Here is a 20,107-nt window from a genome sequence, read left to right as displayed (position 1 = left end):
TCTCGGGTGGGTGGCACCGGCATGTGGTAGCTGCCAGAGGAGAGGGGTGTCACAGCACCACCGCACACAGGGGCTGCGTGTCCTCAGCACTGCCGGCCGGCTCTTGCCTTCTCCTGGGAGCTGGAGCCCTTCGTACACCCCTGAGGCAGCCCAGGTCAGGCCGGGTTTGAGGAAGCTCCGGCTGCACGGGGCTATCTGAGGCTTCCACTGGGACCTCAGTTGCTCTGGTGGCAGCAGCTGCCCTCCCTTGCTGGCAGCGTCTTGGGTTTTTCCCACACTCTGAAGCTCTGTGACCCAGTACTGAACTTCCCTGAACCCCCACTTCCAAGCGAAAGCGAGCTGCAGGCTGGAGAACAGCATCTGCCGCCTCCTGACAGGAATGGAACACCGCTGCTGGGCACAGGTGAGGACAAGAGGCTATGGTATACGTGCCAAAATGTGTACATTCTGCAGAAGTACGTTTGGGTTTAAGAAGGGCACGGTCGCAAGCGTGCAGCGGCAGCCCCCTCACAGCGGCAGGTCACCTTTGCCGGTACCGGCTGCACCCGGCAGCGAGGTGCCGTGTTGTGCCCCGCGAGCCGAGCGCGCTCCCCCCGGGCTGGGACAGGGCGCAGCAAGGCCCAGCCCCAGGTCTCACAGCTGCCCGGCAGCACCAACCCAGGCAGCTCCGCTGGCTTCGGCTGCTGGAAAGCAAAAGCGTGTTGTGGTTTGTGCAAACATGCAGGCACGAGGACCAGCATCACCCGAAGGGTTTACGCTGCCCCTGAGCCTGTTTTAAGCACAGCTGATGCTTCTCAGCCTCCGGGGCGCGGGTCTGCTGTCAAACTGTCAGTAATTCCTGCTGCTGCCTTGGTGCCCAGGCAGATGCTGCCTCTGGAGAGGTAAACGCTGCTGCTAGGCTGATACGGTATTCAGGAACGCACTACTGGCATCAGCACCAGGGGATTTACAGGGTAAGAATGCTTGAAGCAGACTCCTAAGATACTGAGAAATTACTGCGTAAGCTTCCTCAGGCAGTACAGTGCTCGTAACTAACAAGATACTTGCAAATCCAAGAACTCTGGCTTTGCTGCACTGAGAGAATTTTCTCTCAGTTTGTCTGTTACTGGCATTTCTCTCTACAAGTCAGTAATTTCAGCATCACCGCTGCTTTACGCCTCGTAACATACTTCAGGAACTAACTGAAAGTTACAGTCCCCATTAACAGATGGAGTTGTAGGAGCTGGGGCTATGAAGACAATCGCAGAACAAATGCTCTTCAATAAAAGCTGATTTATTTCTTACCAGACAGACTAAAGTCAGTACAGTATTGCTTTTAACACCAACATATCCTAGGTTAAACGCAACAAATCTTAATGCAGTGACTTGTGGTATGATGTGCTTTGCTCTCCTGCCCCGATAAACCCACTCTGGCAGTACTTTAGTCATTTCAGTGATCAAAACAGTTACTCGCTTTCTGCTGCATTCTCATTCAGTTTCTCTCTCACATCATCTCATGTCAATTTGTGGTGCAATCACACCTTTTGCATGTAAGTATTTCCAGAAGTAGGAAGAACAGAGACATTTAAAATACCAGGGTATCCAGGCAAGGACAGTTGAATAAATTTAATCCACACATTATAAACGTGATGCTAGAAGTGTTAAAACCCCACGTCTCCTGAGCCACATAATAACAACATTTCATATCAGTGAATAAGTTATGTATATTCCATACAGATTAAGATACACAGCTGAACATTAAGTATTAATATCTGCCAAAAACTAATCAGTCTAAAATATGACAATGAAATTTCAAACCAAACTAGTGAAAGAGTAACTTTTAAGAAAACCTAAGTTTCAAAACTTTGTGATACCTGTTCCGATTTTAAAGCTAAGTTATTAAAAACAATACTCATTATTTCAGCTGCTGCACAGCTCTTCCAAGGATGATCCTGTGTGCATGTCATATTTTGATTACGTTTAAATACTTTAAAACGGAGGTTCTTTTTTCCCAAAAGCATACCCAAATGATTTGAACATGCTTACTAAATTGCATAGTTTCACAACAGCAATTTTGTCATACCAGTAATTTAGTAGAACCCTGTGCATCTCCTTTCACAAACTTTGAATCTAAAATCTCTAATTAATAAATATTTATATTTTAAATATTTAATTTTACATGAATATTGGGTAGTCTTAGCATTTTTTCCTCCCATTTCCACGTTTTAGTTTGATAAGGAAACCAATTTTACATCACAATCTTATTGGATCCTGACCGGACACCCGGTCTTAAAGACTGCTGTCTTTAAGAATCATTATTTTAAAACCTACTTCCTAAAGCAAAACTAAAATAATTTATCAGAACAGTTGTATACCAGGGTTCACCTGCAGAAGTTAAATAGTATCTTGGCTGTTAATTAGTCTGATTATTTTTTAAGTTAGCATTCACCAATTTGGCTTTACGATATTCTGATGCTGCCTGTTAACGGTTTTAGTAGAACCCGAGAGCTCTTAAAGCAAATTCAACTCGTCAAGATACAGCTTTAAATATGAATATTAATAGGTCAAACTTTTACAAATAATTAAAAAGAATTAGCTTATCATTCCTCACACATCCACACTAGAGAGGTTTTTGCGTGCAGCTGCTATTTGGTTAATGCTTGCTTACTTCGGCCCTCTGATTCACCATCCTGCCACTGTTTGTATTTTCGCACGCTTTTTCTTCAGGTGGCACCGTCTCCCGAAGAGCTTTCTCTCGACCTGGTTTTCCAGCTGAGGATTTTGGTAAGGTCATCTGCAGCGCGCACCAAAGCGTTGTACGTGCTTTACGTGTCACTACGCTCATCTCTTTAATTGCCAAAGCAAGAGCCAACACAGCTGCAGGGAGGAAATGGTGTTATAATCTTTATTGCACAGGTCATAAGCAAGCACTACTTGGGATTAATTCACCCTAGCAATGCTAAAAAGCGCAAAAATTTGTTGGCCCTTTTATTGTCTGATTTTGTCTGTCTCTTTATAAGGTTGTAAAAGTCAAATCTGAGAAAGTAGTGATTTTTATGCCCTTGTCCAAAGAGGCAGTTATATGGAACTTAGGTACTTACTTTATTAAAGCTCCTACTTGGCCGTCACCTACTGTCAGTAGCACCTAAAGCCTCACAGTCAGCTCTGGTTTTGGAAGTATGCCATGTACACGCATTCTAAAGGCATCTCACTCCTTCCTGTGTGAGCCCACTGCTGAACATTCACAGCAGCCCCCCCCATCCACAAAGTGGATAATCTCCCCATCTCGCCTAAGAAATTAGTAAAACAGGTGAAGGAACAGCTCGTTTATGGCATTTTTTTAAAGCGTACAGATCGCATCCTTGCAAACTTGTGTCAAACCCTGCCACTGTAAACTGAGGAGTAAGGCAGTGCATTTATTCAACAGCAATGACTTAATGCATAGATAATGCTTTGATTTTAATCCCAGTCTGTGTGTGAAGAAACAAATTCAATACCCTCTTCTAGGCAGCAGAGTTCTCTGGCAGAACCTGCATGTAATTTTGGCCTAGGCGCACACTTGCTCCACTTGGATCTTCGTATTTGGATACAATTAAGAATAAAAAGATTCTGACCAATATATTTTTGTGTATCCATCCAAAATATGATTCATAATTTATGTCAATCTAGGACAGAACATGCTGGAAGAGGAAATCCACTCATAAGGCAAAGCCATCTTCACTCTTTGCACAGACTCAGCATGGAGACACCATGGAAGTTCTACACCAAAGTAATGACACGGCTAGAGGGGTGATGGGAACAGGAATGAGGGACAGGGAGAAGTAGTGCAACAGCTAAGTGTCATCGCCATTCCCAAACTGCATTACAAATAAAACCCCTATTACCTTTTCATTACTTGCTAGTTTATTAATTGAATGCACTCTGAATCGATTTAACTCATTTATCTCTAAAATCCAGTTTTAGTGTCCTCTCAAAACTGTTATCTAAACCCCATACAGTCTGCCTTAATCAAAGCTCTAGACACTGAAAAATAAATTGAAACTTTAATACAAAACCCGACACGCTTTTTTTTTAAATAGACTTGCAATATGTGTAGGCTTTTTCAGCTACCTTATAAGAGTACATAAGCATAGTTATACCTCTGTCATCTTGGCATCTGGGAGCTCCTTGCCTCTGTCGATTTGAAGCATTTACAATTTCATCTTTTCTACGTGACTGCACTACATGAATTACCTCCAGATGTTTATCAAGAGCAGTAGAAATGTTAGCATGAAGGGGAGAACTGCGAAGGCGCTCCATTTTTCCCAGTAAAGTCACAACCTAATGAATATTTTACATGTTACAGCAGTTCAAACTATATTCATCTAGACTTCAAGAAAATTAACTAGATTAGGAAGAAGAGATTAATGATAACCATTATTTTCTTTTGAGAACAGTTCATAAAGTTACAGTTGAAGTAGTTTTAAATTCTTACCTAGGGTTTCTTCTTCTCCAAAACTGAAGCTGTAGAATACCTGGGTGTGCACAGCACAACAGCGAAGCTAGAACACCCAAATATTAGGACACCCAGCTTACTAGTTAGTATATACACAACTCTGAGACAACTGTGCAACAGGAAGCAGTTCCATGACAACATCCATGATCTAAGACCACTGTGGTCCTCCCTCCCACCAGTGCTGCTGCAATTACCTGGGTGAAAACCGGTCCCACAGAAACTGGCCAGTTTTCACCCAGATGATCTCCTCATGCTGTGCCAGAGCGAAGCAACAGGCAATGTGGGAGAGCAGCAGTCTCAGTCTGGACTGGCTAAAGCTGCTGTGGAAACACCTGTGTAGGCTGGCTTTCCGGATGGATACTCAACACTAGAGGCTCCTCAGATAATATTGAGCACAAGCATTCAGAAATAATACAGGTTTGCTTAGTCAATTGAAAATCTGCATCTTTGTTGTCTTGTTTATCTTAAAACAGTCACATTACTATGAATTTCCCCTTGGTGAGCAACTCCTCACCCATGATTCACAGACCACTGAAGAAGCTGGTTCCCGGTCTGCAGAAGGGTGCATTCAGGAAGGAGCAAGCTCCCGCTGCCAGACTTGTCCTGCTTTCCCTTAGACCTGGCAAAAGCCTGGGGCAGGGGGCAGGAAACAGGCAGGGATGAACTGTGCAAGGTACTGTGACAGCAGCGACAACCAATACGCTCAGAAAGGGACATTTCACATTGGTAAGGAAGCCTAGAGTTTTTTAAAAAAGTGAAGGGATAAGTTCACATGAAGAACTGAGGAATCAGTTACTGGGACGTGAAACTAAAGCAGGTAAGACTGAACATCACTGGATTTGTTTCTGAGGAAAAAGACAGATTTTAGAGAGTGACACAGTAGGGTTACACAAGCAAGTGGAAACAAAGCCAGAGTTTAGAGAGTGACATAGTAGGATTGCATAAGCAAGTGAAACAAAGTAAGATGAACCTGTCAGTCATTTCCAGTCTTACTTAATAGTATGTCCACGTCCACAAAATTACTTGCTTTCTGAAGGCCTGGTTTTCAGGTACCACAACTAGCGGGATCCACAGCTGACAGTCAAATGCCTACATTCTTTATACTAAGCCTGGGAGAAGTGCCAGGTATCTAAAAGCAAAATCCACGAAAGTCAGCAAAGCTGGACTGCCCCAGCAACCCGATGGGGATCACTGAAGGCTCAACTGCTTGCCTTCCCACCCCCTCAGGTTTTTCAGAAGTTCCTCCTGCGCTCCTGAGACGTTTCCTTCCACTCACAACTCAGAGGCATTAACTAAAGACACCCTTCTCTTTCAAAGCACAACCGGTCCCTTTTGACTGTCACAGGGCTTGCCAAGTAATTCAGACCCTTCACTGGGAAAAGCAACAAGCCACCAGTGACGCTGAGGCTGATGCTGGAATGGCAGGGTCCCAGTGAAACAGCCAGCAGAGACACGGACCCTGCAGTCTGGAAGTAAGCATACACCATGGGACTGATGATGTTTCAGCCCCAGCTTTGATGACTGTTCTTCACAAAATGCTGTATTTGGAGCAGGAACTATAAAGCTTTCCCCGGCTCACACAGATACCCTCACTACTAGAAATAAGCTTCTATTTCCTCTCTCTGGCAAAAATCATTACCACTCCAGAATAGAAGAGCTTCAACAGGACAAGCTGAACATCCAGCCTCGGGGTGGCTATGGCATTCTCCAGTTACAGCAGAGCTCTGGATTTACATCTCCCCAGACACAAGGGAGGTGAGATGCAGTCTGTAGAGAGGAGATCCTGGCTTATAGTTTGTCCTTTGACTAACTGGTTTTAATAGCTACTGATGATGACATAGTGGAGGAAGCTACTGTCACCTCTCCATCAGCTATGCTTTGCTCTGGAACTGAAAGCAACTGCAAGTGGAAGACTCAAACAAGAAAAGTGTATGACCACAAAGAAGACTTAACTAGATGCTCCACACAATGAATAGTCAATCCCAGATTCTGCCAGCTCAATTTCCATTGAAACTTCACACCAGTGTTTCTCTTTGGCCGTTGCTGAGCTTTTTGATGTTAGAATCCACATTCAGCAGCACCACTGTGCTTTTGAGCATCCTTAAACTACTTTTCAGTTGCTACCTAACAAGTGTGTGAGCTTCTATACCTGTAGAGGAATTATAGAGGGCTGTAATTTGTAAAAAGTTTGTGATGATTGGTAAAAACGTGAGGTATGAAATGTTAAAAAGAAAAAAGGGGGAATTGTAGAGGAATGAAGCTGGGTTAATTAATATTGATAACATACAGCTGTGGGCTGGCTTCAGGGGCAGCGGGTTGGCTGATGTAGACAAGGTGCAGCCGTGGCTGGTTCTGTTAAGTGGTTGCACAGCCAATGAAGAAGCAAAGAGAAGAGCGAGGGCACCCTGGATGAGCAGAGACTAGGAGAAGGCAGCAGAGGGACTGGCATGAAGAGTATGTTGGTATGTGATGGTAAAAGACCTTGTTGCAGCTGGCTGTTTGGAGAGTGCTGCAACATATACTCTGAAATTTGGTTCCTCAGATGGCTAGAGAATATTAAGTCCTTTTTAAGAATCAGTTTTAAAAGTACTAGGACAAGGACAGGCAAGCTTTCTGAAAGTGAAAACATGCTAATGCTGTTCTTTTGGGCCTCATAAAATAGTAGTTTAAGAAGTGTACACTAAGCCCATCAACACATCTTTCACTATACTTTCTACTCAGCTGTATGAACAAAACCAGGCAGCTGCACAAGATGGGTTTCAGCAGGCAATAAGCAGACACGGCTCCACAGCTTATTTCACCTGTGTGAGACCAGCATGAAAGGCTGCTGCTCACCACCGCTGCCTTGGGAGTGGCCGAGCTCAGCAGTACCAGTTCCTCCAAGAACCAGCATTTCTCAGAACAACAGCTGCTGCCTTTAATCCCACGTCCCCCTGCAGGGGCTGGCTGCAGCTCTGCGCTTTCAGCCCCCATCTCTGCTCCTTCTGCAGCGTAAGGATCCTGGCGCTGGCCTCTCAGCCTCAGCAGAGCCAGATCAGCCCTCTGCTATTCTGCTGGCAGCTCAGATCTGCTCTGCTTGCACTCGCCTCCTCCCTCTAGTCTCCCTTGCAGAATTCTGCGCAGGCTGCTGCTTGACAAAGCAGCACCGTACTGCACGCTGGCACCATCGTTTGGCCACAGAGCCACAGGCAGCTCAAAAGACACCAGTCATGGTTGCCATACAGGTTATGGCTGTTTTGTTTAAGCAGCAAACCAGTAATATATAAAAATCAGGCTGAAGTTGCATCAAATAACCATTCTGCATTAAAAAAAAATAAAATACAAGACTCTCAAGCAAGCATATATCAAAGTCTTACAAACATTAATTGCTTTTCCCCCACAAATGCCTCCTCTAATACAGCATCTACAAATCTATAGTGAACGTTTCTCTGCTGAGCTGCTCAAAACAGAAGAGCTCGAAATGCAGGCACACCTTAGAGCTGTGCACACAGTTAGGCTAGATGACTGGATTCTGGCATCTCATGCACACTCTTGTACTAGAAATCACATCCTCCTGGCATGTGCGGATATAAATGTGAGCCTCAGCCACTCGGTGGGTTCCCTGGTAACAGCAGCAGTGAACCTGGAGCTGTAGAGATTCTAGCAGGGACTGCTGAAATATTATTCCCTGCATAGCACTTAAGAACAAAGCTATTTTGGGAAAAGCTGCTCTGATCTTATGTATCTTATACTGTACTCTAAGTTTTGTGTGCTAAGTTCAGTAGATTTTTTTTTTTTTTTTAGTCCTACAACTCACTCTGGCTTGTTCACGTAGCTGGTCCACAATTAAGCGATCAACTCTTGATGGGTTTGATGTCAGCCTTGGAATCGGAGTGTTGTTAGCACTGGAAACCTTTTTCCCTTGGAAATTCTTAGCAAGAGTTGATTCAGTCTGCAGGAAAACAAAAGAGTAACTCCCTAAAAATGTAAGCCGCAATGTGCGCTTTATTACAGAAACAAGAAAAAGCCTCAAGACATACAACTTCTTTCCCTTAGGGTTTTGGATTTTATTTTTAAAGCAGATAATGAGGATTCAAGCATTTAGAATTTAACCATTTGGTAAGACAATCACCTGTTCTAAGTGAACAACCACTTTACTCAAAGCAGTTCAGCTAAAGTAATTATGCCAACATAATGTGTTTCAGAAGTGCTATGTCTTCTCACACTCTGACTACAGCCTGTAACAATTTTGCCTGTAAATAAAATAGAGGCAAGTCAGAATTCCAGGGCAAAAAAGAATAAGCAAACAGATGTGGACCTCACCCACAAAATTAAATTAAGTCAGCAATTAACCTAAACTTTGTATAGATTAGTTGAACTACAGAAAGCTTTTGTTTTGTTAAAATGAAATCACACTTTATTTAGCCATCAGAAAATTACTGTGATACCTGACTGCACGATTTCAAATTCCATCTCTCTCACCCCATTGCTATGTCACACTGGAACACCTGTTAACAATATATAGCTAGCTAAATATGTTTCAAAATTACATTTATTTGATTGTTTTGTGGAGGTCCACATAAAGCTGCAGCTTAATTTTCTCCACCTACATCCCCCTGCCATGCATGTGCCAGCTCCTTCTCTTTTTCATTTTTCTATGCAAGCCTAGATACTACTCTCTCCTCCTCAAGCCAAGTTCCTTTTCCCCCCGACCTCTCTATTCAAAGCAGCCACCAGCTTCTGTCAGGGAACACTATAGCAAACCTCCCTGTGTTACAGCTCCCACAGCCAAGTTTCTGTTGGCGGACTGGCTCAACAGAGCTTCCACAGAAGAGCTGTCAGCCAAACTGCCCAGCCCTGCTATTTCCAGGTTAACTTTTTGTCAAGCTTCCCTCAGAGAAAGTCATGGCTCTAACTGGTACTGAAATTCAAAAATTATCTGAACTGGTGAAATTAAGACTGCTTTTACATTCAGCAAGGGTAGTCTGGAACACTTTGCTCATGTGGAGAAAGGGTAATTGCTTTAATTAGGGCTTCATACACAGCTACGTGAATCTTTTAGTTCCTTTCAATATCAGCCTCTGATTTGGGGCAGGGAGTGGGGAAGAGCCCCTTCAAATACATCTTAGGTTTAAAACTTCAGAGAAACAGAAAGTGAGAAGAACTCATTGGAAGAACTAAAAAGTGTCGGACCTAAGAAATTTAATTCTTGACATGATTGAAGTTTGGTCCCAATTCAAAATATAATTACTGGATTTGTTTTCAATGTTTCCAGATGCACTGCATTTATTGTATTTAAAAAATAATTCTAAAAAAGTGTAACATGGCTTTATTAGTCCTATAACACCTTCCTGAATCCCAACACAAGAGACTGAAAAAGTCACTGAATTCGGGCTTTAAGTGCAACACTGGTTATGCTCCCAACTAGGCCACAAACCTTCAAAACTTTTTTTCAGTCCCAACCATACAGGGAAGCAAACTCTTTTTAGCATTTCAACTTGTAACAGTGAGAATTACCCACAATCTCTTAACTGCACCGAGTACAATGAGACCTACATCAAATCTGTGATATGGCATATTAACTTGGTTTATTTATTTTTTTTACCTTCTTTCTTTCTTTCTCCAATGCTCTCCACTGTTCATAACATTCTTCTAGTCTAACATGAAGCTCACTGGCAGGCCCACTACGGGATTTAACCTGTCTTTGAAATCTAAATGCTGGTACAAAAGCAGAAAACAAATTGTCACCATGTATCTTATCATTAAGGTAAGGGTAGAAACGTTGTAAATCATGGCAGACCAAGTTGTGAGGCTCCATCTGAGGGACAATGGAATGGCCAAATAGGTGAGCTGATCTCAAGGGGAATGCACTTGAGCCAAGGTGCTGATTATGTCTAAAGTCACCCATCGCACAATTGTTGGAAAAGCTTTGAGCCTGCAGGCAAGTGACAGGATTGATGGTGTTACTATCTCCACTCCCCTGCCTGAGATTAAATGGACCCTGAGACTCCATTAAATCTTGGTACATGTTCTGCAACAACCCATCTGGGTGTTTTTGTCCTTCCAGATCATAATGTTCATTCTGTGGCTTCAATTGGAAATGGTGTTTGTTCGTATTTCCAGTGATCCCAAACTGCTGAGCTGAGTAATTGTCACAGAATCCATTCATCTGCTTGAATTTCTTTTCACTTAAATACTCCATGAGATTGTCTTCACCACTCCTAACTAGTGCTTCCATGCAAGCAGCAGACTGAGCTCTTTCTGTAGTGTTAGAACCAAAATCATGACTTGGAAAAAATGAAGGATTACCTTGACAATACTTGTGAATTAAATTACTATTTAAAGGGAAATTTGAAGATGGTAACTGAAAATCATTAGAATGACTGGAACTTTTTGGAAAAGCAGGTAAATTATTCAGTTTCAACAAAGGACTTGGATGCTGAAATGGGACAGAAGCAGTGGTTTTAATGTTCACCCAAGCTGGCCTTAAATTAGTCCCTGCTGAAGGGTTTGCTGTGTTTGGTAACAACGGAAGTGACACACAGCGCTCAGAATTCAGACGATCAGACTTGGAAAACTGCTGCCTTTCTACACCACTGCCATAGTCACTATTCCCTGGACACGCTGCAAAAGATTTTAATTCATAATCAAGTTTTTGCCCAAAATCAGTGCAGAATGAAGCTTCATTTGCAAATTGTTTTTCTGGTAGAAGTCCTACAGCCTTGGGAAATGCAAAGTTCTGCTGATCTGAAATTGTATCTTCTATTTTTTTCTGAGCTCCTGATTTAACTTGAAGTAATTTAATATAGGGTTCTGTGTCCAGAGCCTCAGTGGTTCCATTTACTAATTTTTTATTTGCTTGGAGGCTACAATTGGTGCTCTTGTTAGGCTTCACTTTACTGGCATGAGAATATTCAGTGTATCTACTATAATCTGCGTTTTCATTGTATCTGTGAAACTGTGGAAGAAACATTTCTGCCTGCTTTTGGTGCAACTGCACATCTGCTCCTTTGGGACACACCTCCCTTCTGTACAGATAAGCATCGGCTCCCAAGTCTTTGATTACTTCTGAATACCCAGACTGGGGTGTAAAGGTGTTTTTTATATACGGGTAGTTCTGATAGAGGGCTGTCATCTTAATATTCTCACTAGTCTGCATGTTGCAACAGTTGGCATGTTCATTTCTAGAAGGATATAAACACTGCTCTTCAAGGTCTATGCCTGTAAAACCATGGTAATGTTCATCTACTTTTTGCTGTGATGCGAGATTACTGCTTTGCAAGTACTGTTTTTCAGTAGCAGATATGGATTCGTTGTTGTGGCTATAAAAGCCCGGCTGTGAGACAACTCCAACAACTGGTCTTTTAGTTTCTGGCAACAGGTCGTGGTGGTCTGCGATTCTGGTTGCGTTCACGGGCCATACTGGCTTCAAGTTGGAAGGGCAACTCCTTGAAAAAACAAGAAGTACACACTTAAGATTCTCATCTGTGGTGCTCCTCCTCCACCCCTAAATGCAGAAAAAGGTTTAAGAACCCAATTCTTCTCTAATCATTTCTTTCAATTGATGCAAAGATGTCTTACACCAACTTGTATCCACTGCTATCACCTTTGCAGTTTCCCTGAACTAGATAAGAAAACACTGTCTTGTCTGAACCCACCCATATAACCTTAGGAGCTACATACAATGCCTTCAAGCTGCAAGTGATGTGTACATACCAAATTATGGTCAGTCAATCCTGTTGGGATTTACTGCCCATCACCATCAAAATACTCCTGGTTAAGCAACGAGTTAAGATAACCATACTTCCCATACTACCCACAACCTTTCAAAGCCATGTCTTAGCACTCCAGACAACACACTTCTATCATCTTGCTTGTTGCTTCAGAATCGCCTGTGTTTACGCTGGCTTACACTGCTTCCTGCAGGTAAATCAAGAATAAGCATCTTGGCACATTTCCTTTCCTTCCACTAATTACTATGAACTAATGCAGGACAATCTATCACTGACTGTCAAGGAAAACTGTAAACAGACTAAGTGAAAAATGGAATTACGCCTGGAAGTCGTTACAGTCACTGCCAAATCTGGCAGCACTGAAAACAGAAATCCAACCTTAACTGTCTGAAGCAAAGCCATAAGTAAGCTACCTCTTGATCAAGACTGACTATCTCTAAAGTTCTGCCTCACTTAGCTACATAACCCATCACACGTACAGAAATCACTGCTATGGTTTGGGAAGACAGAAGAGTGGTGTCTGGCTTGGGAACCTTGAGAACTGGGTTCCCTTTCTTATTTCTTAGAACTAGAATACTCAGATCCAAGCAAAAGACCGTGAGCTCTCCAAGTACCTCGGGCATGCTGGATCTGAATCCATGTCAAGTTATTATAACTATATAATAGCTTCCTCTGATGCCAGAACATAGGCATACTAAACCTGACATTTAGATATGCAAATATTGCTTAGGTAGCATTAACATTGAGAAACATTAATTTTGCATGGAATTCTTCTCTCCTGCCAGTTCAGGCAAGTGTGAAAAGAGTATGAGTTTGTGTATTCATTCTGTGAATTGAAATTAATTAAGAAAGAAAACTAAAGTCTGAATTAAATCTTGATCTAAAAAAAAAAAACAACAAAAAACCCCAAACTAGGCCAAGGCATATATTCGAGGAGATTTATTTGAATATAGCATTTCCCCAATGCCTGTTAAGGACTTATTTAAAAATGCCAATTAAGAAGTTCTGGAAATACCAGAAAGCCAGAAGCTACCACATAATGTGAGTACCTAGATCAAAGCTTTGAAGTATGACAAGCGAAATATTAGAAGATTAGGAGGAAGGAAGGAAAACCATAAAGAGCACAAGGACTTGCCAGCAGCAGATGCAACGATGACTAACAGAACACAGATACCAAGACCAGCGAGGGTAGTTTTTGTCAGAGAATACCAGCAGTGCCTGCAATGGGAACACACTCACCCCTCAACACAATATGGCTGCGATTTATCTTGTTCTTCCAAGATGTTAGACACAAGTCCATATAAATCTGTTTCACTGCCATAATCATTCCTTTCAGGCTGAATCCTGGAAATTAATTGTTAATTAGAACAATTATTTCAATCAAAATATTTTGTAAGTTAACTTTAAAAATATAACCCATCTACTCCATCAACACACACATTCTCTCTCACAGATGACTACCTGGACTTCATATTAATCTGAGAAGCAGCAGGCTGCTTGGTATCATCTCCGCATGCAGACCACGGTGCATATAAAAGGGAAGTGTCCATAGCTGCAGAGTACTCTGATGTTGAAAGGGAAGAATCGTAGGTCTGAGGTAGCTCTACATTTTCTTCATTCTGTGTTTTATGTACAATAAATGCATTCATTTTAATATTAAACACATCAAATTGTTATTTCATCATTCTATGTGGTTGTAACCCAGTTCACTCAGAGAGTAACCAGAGCACGAGATGCAAGCTGGCCACATACTTCTGACACAATGCTATGGGTAACTTCAAGCTGGTGATTACTACCCAGTGCATATATGAGTAGGAGTAAAAATTTCAGGCCACGTGTCAGTCTAAAACGTCTACACCAGTTTCTGGTAGATGATACCAACAGGAGTCAGGAGACACCCCCTCCCTCCCAATCATTACAAGGTATTTCAGCTACTGAAGAAAACTTAGAGCCAGTTCTTTCCTAGAGGAAAGGTCTTTTACTCAGTTTAAGTAAAAGGAGCATTTGCTAGTTTGGTTTAAACATGACATGCTTTCTCAGCAAGTGAAAAAAATCAATAGTCTTCACATGTTAAAGATACATGATACACGCCTTTATGGAGCTAAGTAGTTTAGCAACTACAGAGTGACACACAAAACCAGGTTTTATTCCCAGTAAGTCTTTCTGCCGCACTATGGACAGGTGTCTCTGCTTCATGCCTCAGTTCCTCACATCTGTAAAATACTTCTGTAAGAAAAAAAAAAAAAAAAGAAAAAAAGAAAAAAAAAGATTCCCGGTTGCCAGACTGAAGGACACAGAAGAACAAAGCCCCAAGAGTCTTGGATAAAGTAACAGGTCTATTCCTGAAGGTATTGGGAATGTGTTTTCATTTGAGTCTTTTGCTTCAGCGAAAGTTTATGGCTATGAAAGGCAAAAATGAAAATAGAGATCTGAGGTACTTAACTGTCATGGCATTTTCTATGGGTCAGACTAAGAACCCCCTGCTCAACAGGCTGGTTTATATGAATGTTTGGACTCTATGTCTGTAGTATGCTGTAGAAATATCTGTTGCAATACTTAAGCTTCTCCTTCTTACCGACTTCCCAGTTTTCCTGAAAATAGTTGTTTGATCCTCACTTTGTCTACAATTGTTTACGCTAACAGGAGAACAAAGAACATAGTGAAATACTATTTTACAAAACGCCACATTGCTTCATCTGCAACTGTATTAAAAAAAGTCACTGCTCTCTCTGATGAACACTACAATGATGGAGATTTATTATGAATAAATCAAACAGGGTGATTTCTGTTCACCAGTATAAGCAAATGTGTTAGAAATTTTTTTTGACCATTTTGTTTACAAGCAACCCAAACTCTTACACAGATATAAAAAAAATAATTTACAGTCAACTGAACCTGTGATTTGTAGCAACCATTCAGCAAGCCAGAGCCTGTCATTACGGTACTGAATACATCATTCTGCCTCCTGCCAGCGTCTGCACCACTCCAGCAGAGACCACCACCTCTGAATGCAACTTTATTCTATACAAGACAAGGAAAAAAGTGGTAGAAAGATGTAATTATACATAGACATGAGAGTTGCACATTTTATACCAACATTAACCAACACTTTAATTCACCTGTGGATTCTCCTTCATCTGAGTTTTCAAGGAATTAGTCCTACATACTGACATCAGAACAGTTTTCTATTTACTGTTAGAGAAGCTTAACCTAACAAACCACAAGAAATTCACAAGATGTTCGGTGACAGAGGAGGTGCAGATTAAAAGGAAACCTGCATTCTCTCAATGTACACTAGCTGAGCTTCCAACCACCTGAACCACCACAGGAGAACATCAACTACAAAAACAGAAGAATTATCATCCCTTTCACCAACAACAGCACAGTCATTCAGCCTTCCGTGCATTGCGACACCTCTCATCCTTTCATCACTGTTCCTATTACATCATTTATGTTACACGAGGCACGTATGTACATTTTCAGATTTCAGGAGCTAGAATTCTGCAGTACACATGCACTGGGAGCTACAGTGGAAATCTGCCACACCCCTCTCCCCATCACCAGCCTGGAAGTGCTCAAAAATAACTAGCTGGGCAAATAAGGAATGAAACCAAACCAAACCAAAGAGGTGTCTTTTCCTCCCTTCTTCAGAAGGTGAGGTACATAAGGAAAATCTAAAGTTTGAATAAAATTGACTAGCTAAAAAATCTTTAGCTCACAAATACAAAAGTGAAGTTACTTGCATAATATTTACAATATTACCATAGCTGCTCATTTGAAATGCTTATTAAAATCAGAAATAAGTTCCAAGTTTCATAGGACTACCATTCTGAAAGGATTCCGAGTAAGTGCTCTTCTCTAAAAAGATGTTCTTCTATTGGTACCCGAGGATGAAATCTCTGCATCTAACGTGGTCTACAGCATGATCTCCCTTCCAATTTATGCCACAGTTACAATTAACACATATTTTTTTCAGACGCATTTTACAAATACATGAACACAGTCGGAATTAGTGTGCAGCACAGCTTCATTTCTTATACTAATTATGCCACGTTTTCTCCTTAAGTTACCCCCTTGTCCACAAGGACAGCTGGCACCTCCATGATTTATGATCACAAAGAACAGGGAAATGTCCCAGTACAGTGAGCTGGTACAGATCTGTGACACCCCCAACCTCACTGAACCACGCACACTCAGTCTTCCCAAAGGGAAGTTTTTCAGGCCACTGAAAAGCGTTTTCCCACCACTGCCCCGGGCAGTTTCCCAGCAGCCGTTACCACAGCCAGGCCCCCCGCACCGCTGCGGCCACCCTGCGAGGGGACGCGACGCCACGCCACACCCAGGCTAGGTGACAGGCCCGCAAGCCAAAGCCGAGCCGCGGGACAACACCAACCGTGCGGCGGGTTTCTGACAGGCAGAGCTGCACGGCCCCACGGCCCCGGCCCTCACCTCCATGGGCGGCCCCGGGACAACGGCTGCGGCGCTACCGGCGGCGCGGCGCCATGGCAGCCACCTGAGGCGAGGGGCGGCCGTTCGCCTCGCGCCGCGCCAGCCGCCGCCCGCTGCGCGCTCGAGGGGATTGGGCAGCCCCCGAGCCACCTGGCCAATGACAGCCGCCCAGCCACCTCGCGCCGCGTCACCCTCTCCATGCGGTTGTTAAAACCTCGAGAACCCGCCGCCCGCCGGTGCCAACAGAGCTTTATTGTTATTGGCCCCTATGCACCAACAGCTAGCCAATGAAAAATCACCTCGCCTACCCTTCCTGCCAATGAGGGGCCGCGGCGACGGTGTTAGCCCGGAGACAGCCCGCTGACCGCCTGAGGGCCGCCCGGCGGCTGTGAGGGCGGGGAGGTGCCCCGGGCGCTGCAGCCCCCCGCCACCTTTTGCTGCCCCGTGTCCCCACTGGAGCAGGAGGAAGCCCCCATGATCCGGCACTGGTGACAGTGGCACTCTGGGGCCTGCTGGACTGAGCCCCCTTGGGGGAGCCAGTGGTTGAGGGGCTCCAGGCCCGGGGGCTGTGTGTTGGAACGAGAAACCATCAGAGACCTGATGGCAGAGGGAGCCCGGTTTGTGCCACGGGATCACTGTGTTGCCAGCCCTTGTTCCTTTGTACTTCTCATCATTGCTGCTGGTTTAGATACTCTGCCAAGTGTATGAATATTGCTGTTGTTACTAAAAAGGACTGAGGAAAGCCTAAATGCCCTGAAAGCAAACCATACTCCTGTTTTCACTTCTTAAAGCTATTTTGCTTTTTCATTTTCTTAAGTTATTTTTACAGAATCTAGGGGCATAATCTTTGCTGCTGTCTCCATCAGGCAGATAAGAGCAATACCCAGATAACTTCGTGATGATAGAGGCACAGATTTTTATGAATTGCAGACATTTGTGTTGTGATACCTCTCTCTCCTTTCCAGCCTCCAGTATGCTACCAGTGGGCAGGTTCACAGGGAGGTTAGTGGAGTGAGCCTGGGGGGGCTGGATCCTGCCCAGTGAGCCTTCCTAAGCCCACCCAGGGAGCAGGGCATCCAGGACACAGATGTTGTGTCTGCTGGGAGCTGAGGTTTCACTCCGGGAGATCACCAGTGCGTGGAGGGGTCAGCAGTGAAGGTGGTTGGGTCAGTGGCCTGTGCCATCCCCCAGCTTCATCCCTTTCTCCCTGCCCTGGGGAAGGGCTGGCTGTGGGGCAGAGCTCTGGGACATGCCCTGGCCGCTGGCCTGATTCAGAGCCTTGTGTCCAAAGGTGCTCAATGTGCAGCCCTGTCAGCCAGGGAGATGAGTCCTGGCTGGAGCTCAGGACCAAGCAGGGCTGGGCTGGGCTCCCCCGTGGTCCCAAACATGAAGAGGAACCGGACCTGACCTTCATGTTTGGTTTGGGCAGCTTTGCTTGGCTTAGCTTTTCCTCGCTTTGAAATGGCGAAACGTGGGGGAGTGGTTGTTCCACCCTCACCGTCCTCTCGCCAGTTTCCCTACAAATTCAGAGGGTTTATTTCCTGCATTTGTCTCTGCAAGAGATTCCTTCAAGGTCACATAGCAGAGAGATTTGAGAAGCTCAGAGTAGTGAGAATCCCCCCAAAATTATAGAATTCAGCCAGAGTTCACTGCTGGCGGTATAGCAGCCTCCTCTAGGGATGACACTCCAGGCCAGACACCCTTACCAACTGCAGAGGGAAATGCTGTTTCAGCTGATGCAGGTTTTGACCCGTTGGTCTCAGCTGGTTTTACATGTATCAGCGGCTGGGCAGCAGATGCCCTCCAGTGAGAGCCACCTGGCAGTGACCTGCCCGAAGCCAAGGGGTTATCTGCAATAGATAACAACCACTTTTCAGAGATAATTCCCCAGTGTGGTGGTTTCTGTTGAGGAAGGGACACAGACGGAGAAACTGCTCAACTGCTGTGCCAGCAGGAAAAGCACAGTCTTACTGAGGGAAATGGAATTCTTGCACTGTTTAGATCTGCCCGCAAAAGATTTAGGTATCGACCTGATGTCTTTATCCACCGAGTCCTGTACTCTGCACTGAGACACATCTGTGGCCTGAGGTATCGACCACCTTGGCCCACTGTGTTAAAGTGACACCACCCCCCCGCCCCAGTTTTCCATGCACTTGATGTTCCCCTCTGGATTACAGTTGACATTGCTACCTGTTCAAGGCAGCAAATGGGCAGTTAAAATCAATATTATTATCTTATTATGTTGCCAAAGCTCTGTGCAGGAAGCTGTTGTGACAGGTTGCTAATGCATTGTAGCTGGCTCTCTGAATTGATTTCTTGACTGTTGAGGTCGGCTTTGGAGACAGTATTGAACCTTGGTTTGGAGTCCCAAGTGTTTGCTGCCTTCCTCCCTCAAAGCAGTCTAGACAGGAGTTTCATCCTCCCACAGAACATTATACAGGGAGACACAGTTCTGCGAACAAGCTATTTTCATCTCTTAGCATGAGACAGTTTATCCAGTATGATTGGGTAGTCTTAAGAGTGAAGCACTATTTCAACCTAATCGCAGGAGTGGGCCCCCATATGGATCCACATCCAGAAGTCTGGCTACAGACATTCAGTAAATGCCCAAACAGGGCCAGGCTATGCCAGCTCCACGTAGAAGCAAGCGATGCAATGAGCAGAAGATGCCCATGTTGTGAGCACAGGCCTCCCAATGGGCTTTAGAAGCCCCAAGCCTTCCTTACCAAAGAATTATGTTAACTCCAGGCTTTGATATGTGCTGAGAGATGGGAGAAACAGCTCTAAGCTGCCATTTCAGACTTGCATGCACCTTTAATTTGTAGCACAAAGCTCAAAACCATGCCGTTAGTGTAAGCCAGATGCTGTTAAATGGAAAGCTGCTTCAGAAAAAAAGGTAAGCCATCAGATGTACTGTTGGTGGTGGTCATGGTACCCCGTTTAAAGTAACTGCTATATTGATGCGCTAATTGTTTGGAGCAGTTTGACAGATTTAAAGTCCCTTTTTCCCCACAAAGCACTACGGACCTGCACACTGAGTGGTGTGTAGGATTCCGTGCTCAGTGGCCCAGCAGGGCAAGGAGTCCCAAGGGCCTGCCTGAGCACAGCTGGCAGGGGGTCTGCCCGGAGGCCTGAGCCCCTCTCAACCTCCCACCGTGGGGCTTAGCCAGTGCCAGGTGCCCCGCAGGCCCGCGGCCCGACGACCTCCTCAGCCGCTTCCCTCAGCGCACTGCCCGACCTTCCCGCCCGCCGTGAGGGAAACGGCGGCTCCTCCCACCCTGCCCCGCGCGCGGCCCCGCCAACCAATCCCAGCAGCGCTCTCTTCTGACGTACACCAGAACTCCCGCCCCCGCCCGCCGTTTGACCAATGGGCTGGCGGTACCGGGAGGAGCTGCGGGCGGAACAACCAATCCAGGGCCGCCAGCCGTGCTGTTGGGGGGGGTGTCCCTCAGGGCCCCGCCCAGCCCCGCCG

At 44.6% G+C, this 20,107-nt stretch overlaps 1 protein-coding gene across 1 annotated transcript; it reads right to left on the bottom strand.

Moving 5' to 3' along the window:
- Nucleotides 1-2,207: 2,207 nt before the first annotated feature.
- On the bottom strand, nt 2,208-15,138 carry MEIOC (meiosis specific with coiled-coil domain). Its single transcript, XM_040617504.1, has 7 exons — nt 15,082-15,138; nt 13,648-13,805; nt 13,426-13,530; nt 10,059-11,901; nt 8,271-8,405; nt 4,119-4,299; nt 2,208-2,856 (listed from the first exon to the last, which is right to left on the bottom strand). Exons 1-7 carry the CDS (start codon nt 15,121-15,123, stop codon nt 2,633-2,635), a joined length of 2,688 nt encoding a protein of 895 aa, XP_040473438.1. The 5' UTR covers nt 15,124-15,138; the 3' UTR covers nt 2,208-2,632.
- Nucleotides 15,139-20,107: the final 4,969 nt, after the last annotated feature.

The sequence above is a fragment of the Falco naumanni genome, chromosome 18 (genome assembly GCF_017639655.2).
Source record: "Falco naumanni isolate bFalNau1 chromosome 18, bFalNau1.pat, whole genome shotgun sequence".
NCBI lineage: Eukaryota > Metazoa > Chordata > Aves > Falconiformes > Falconidae > Falco > Falco naumanni.
This window is presented reverse-complemented; position numbering and strand designations above follow the sequence as displayed.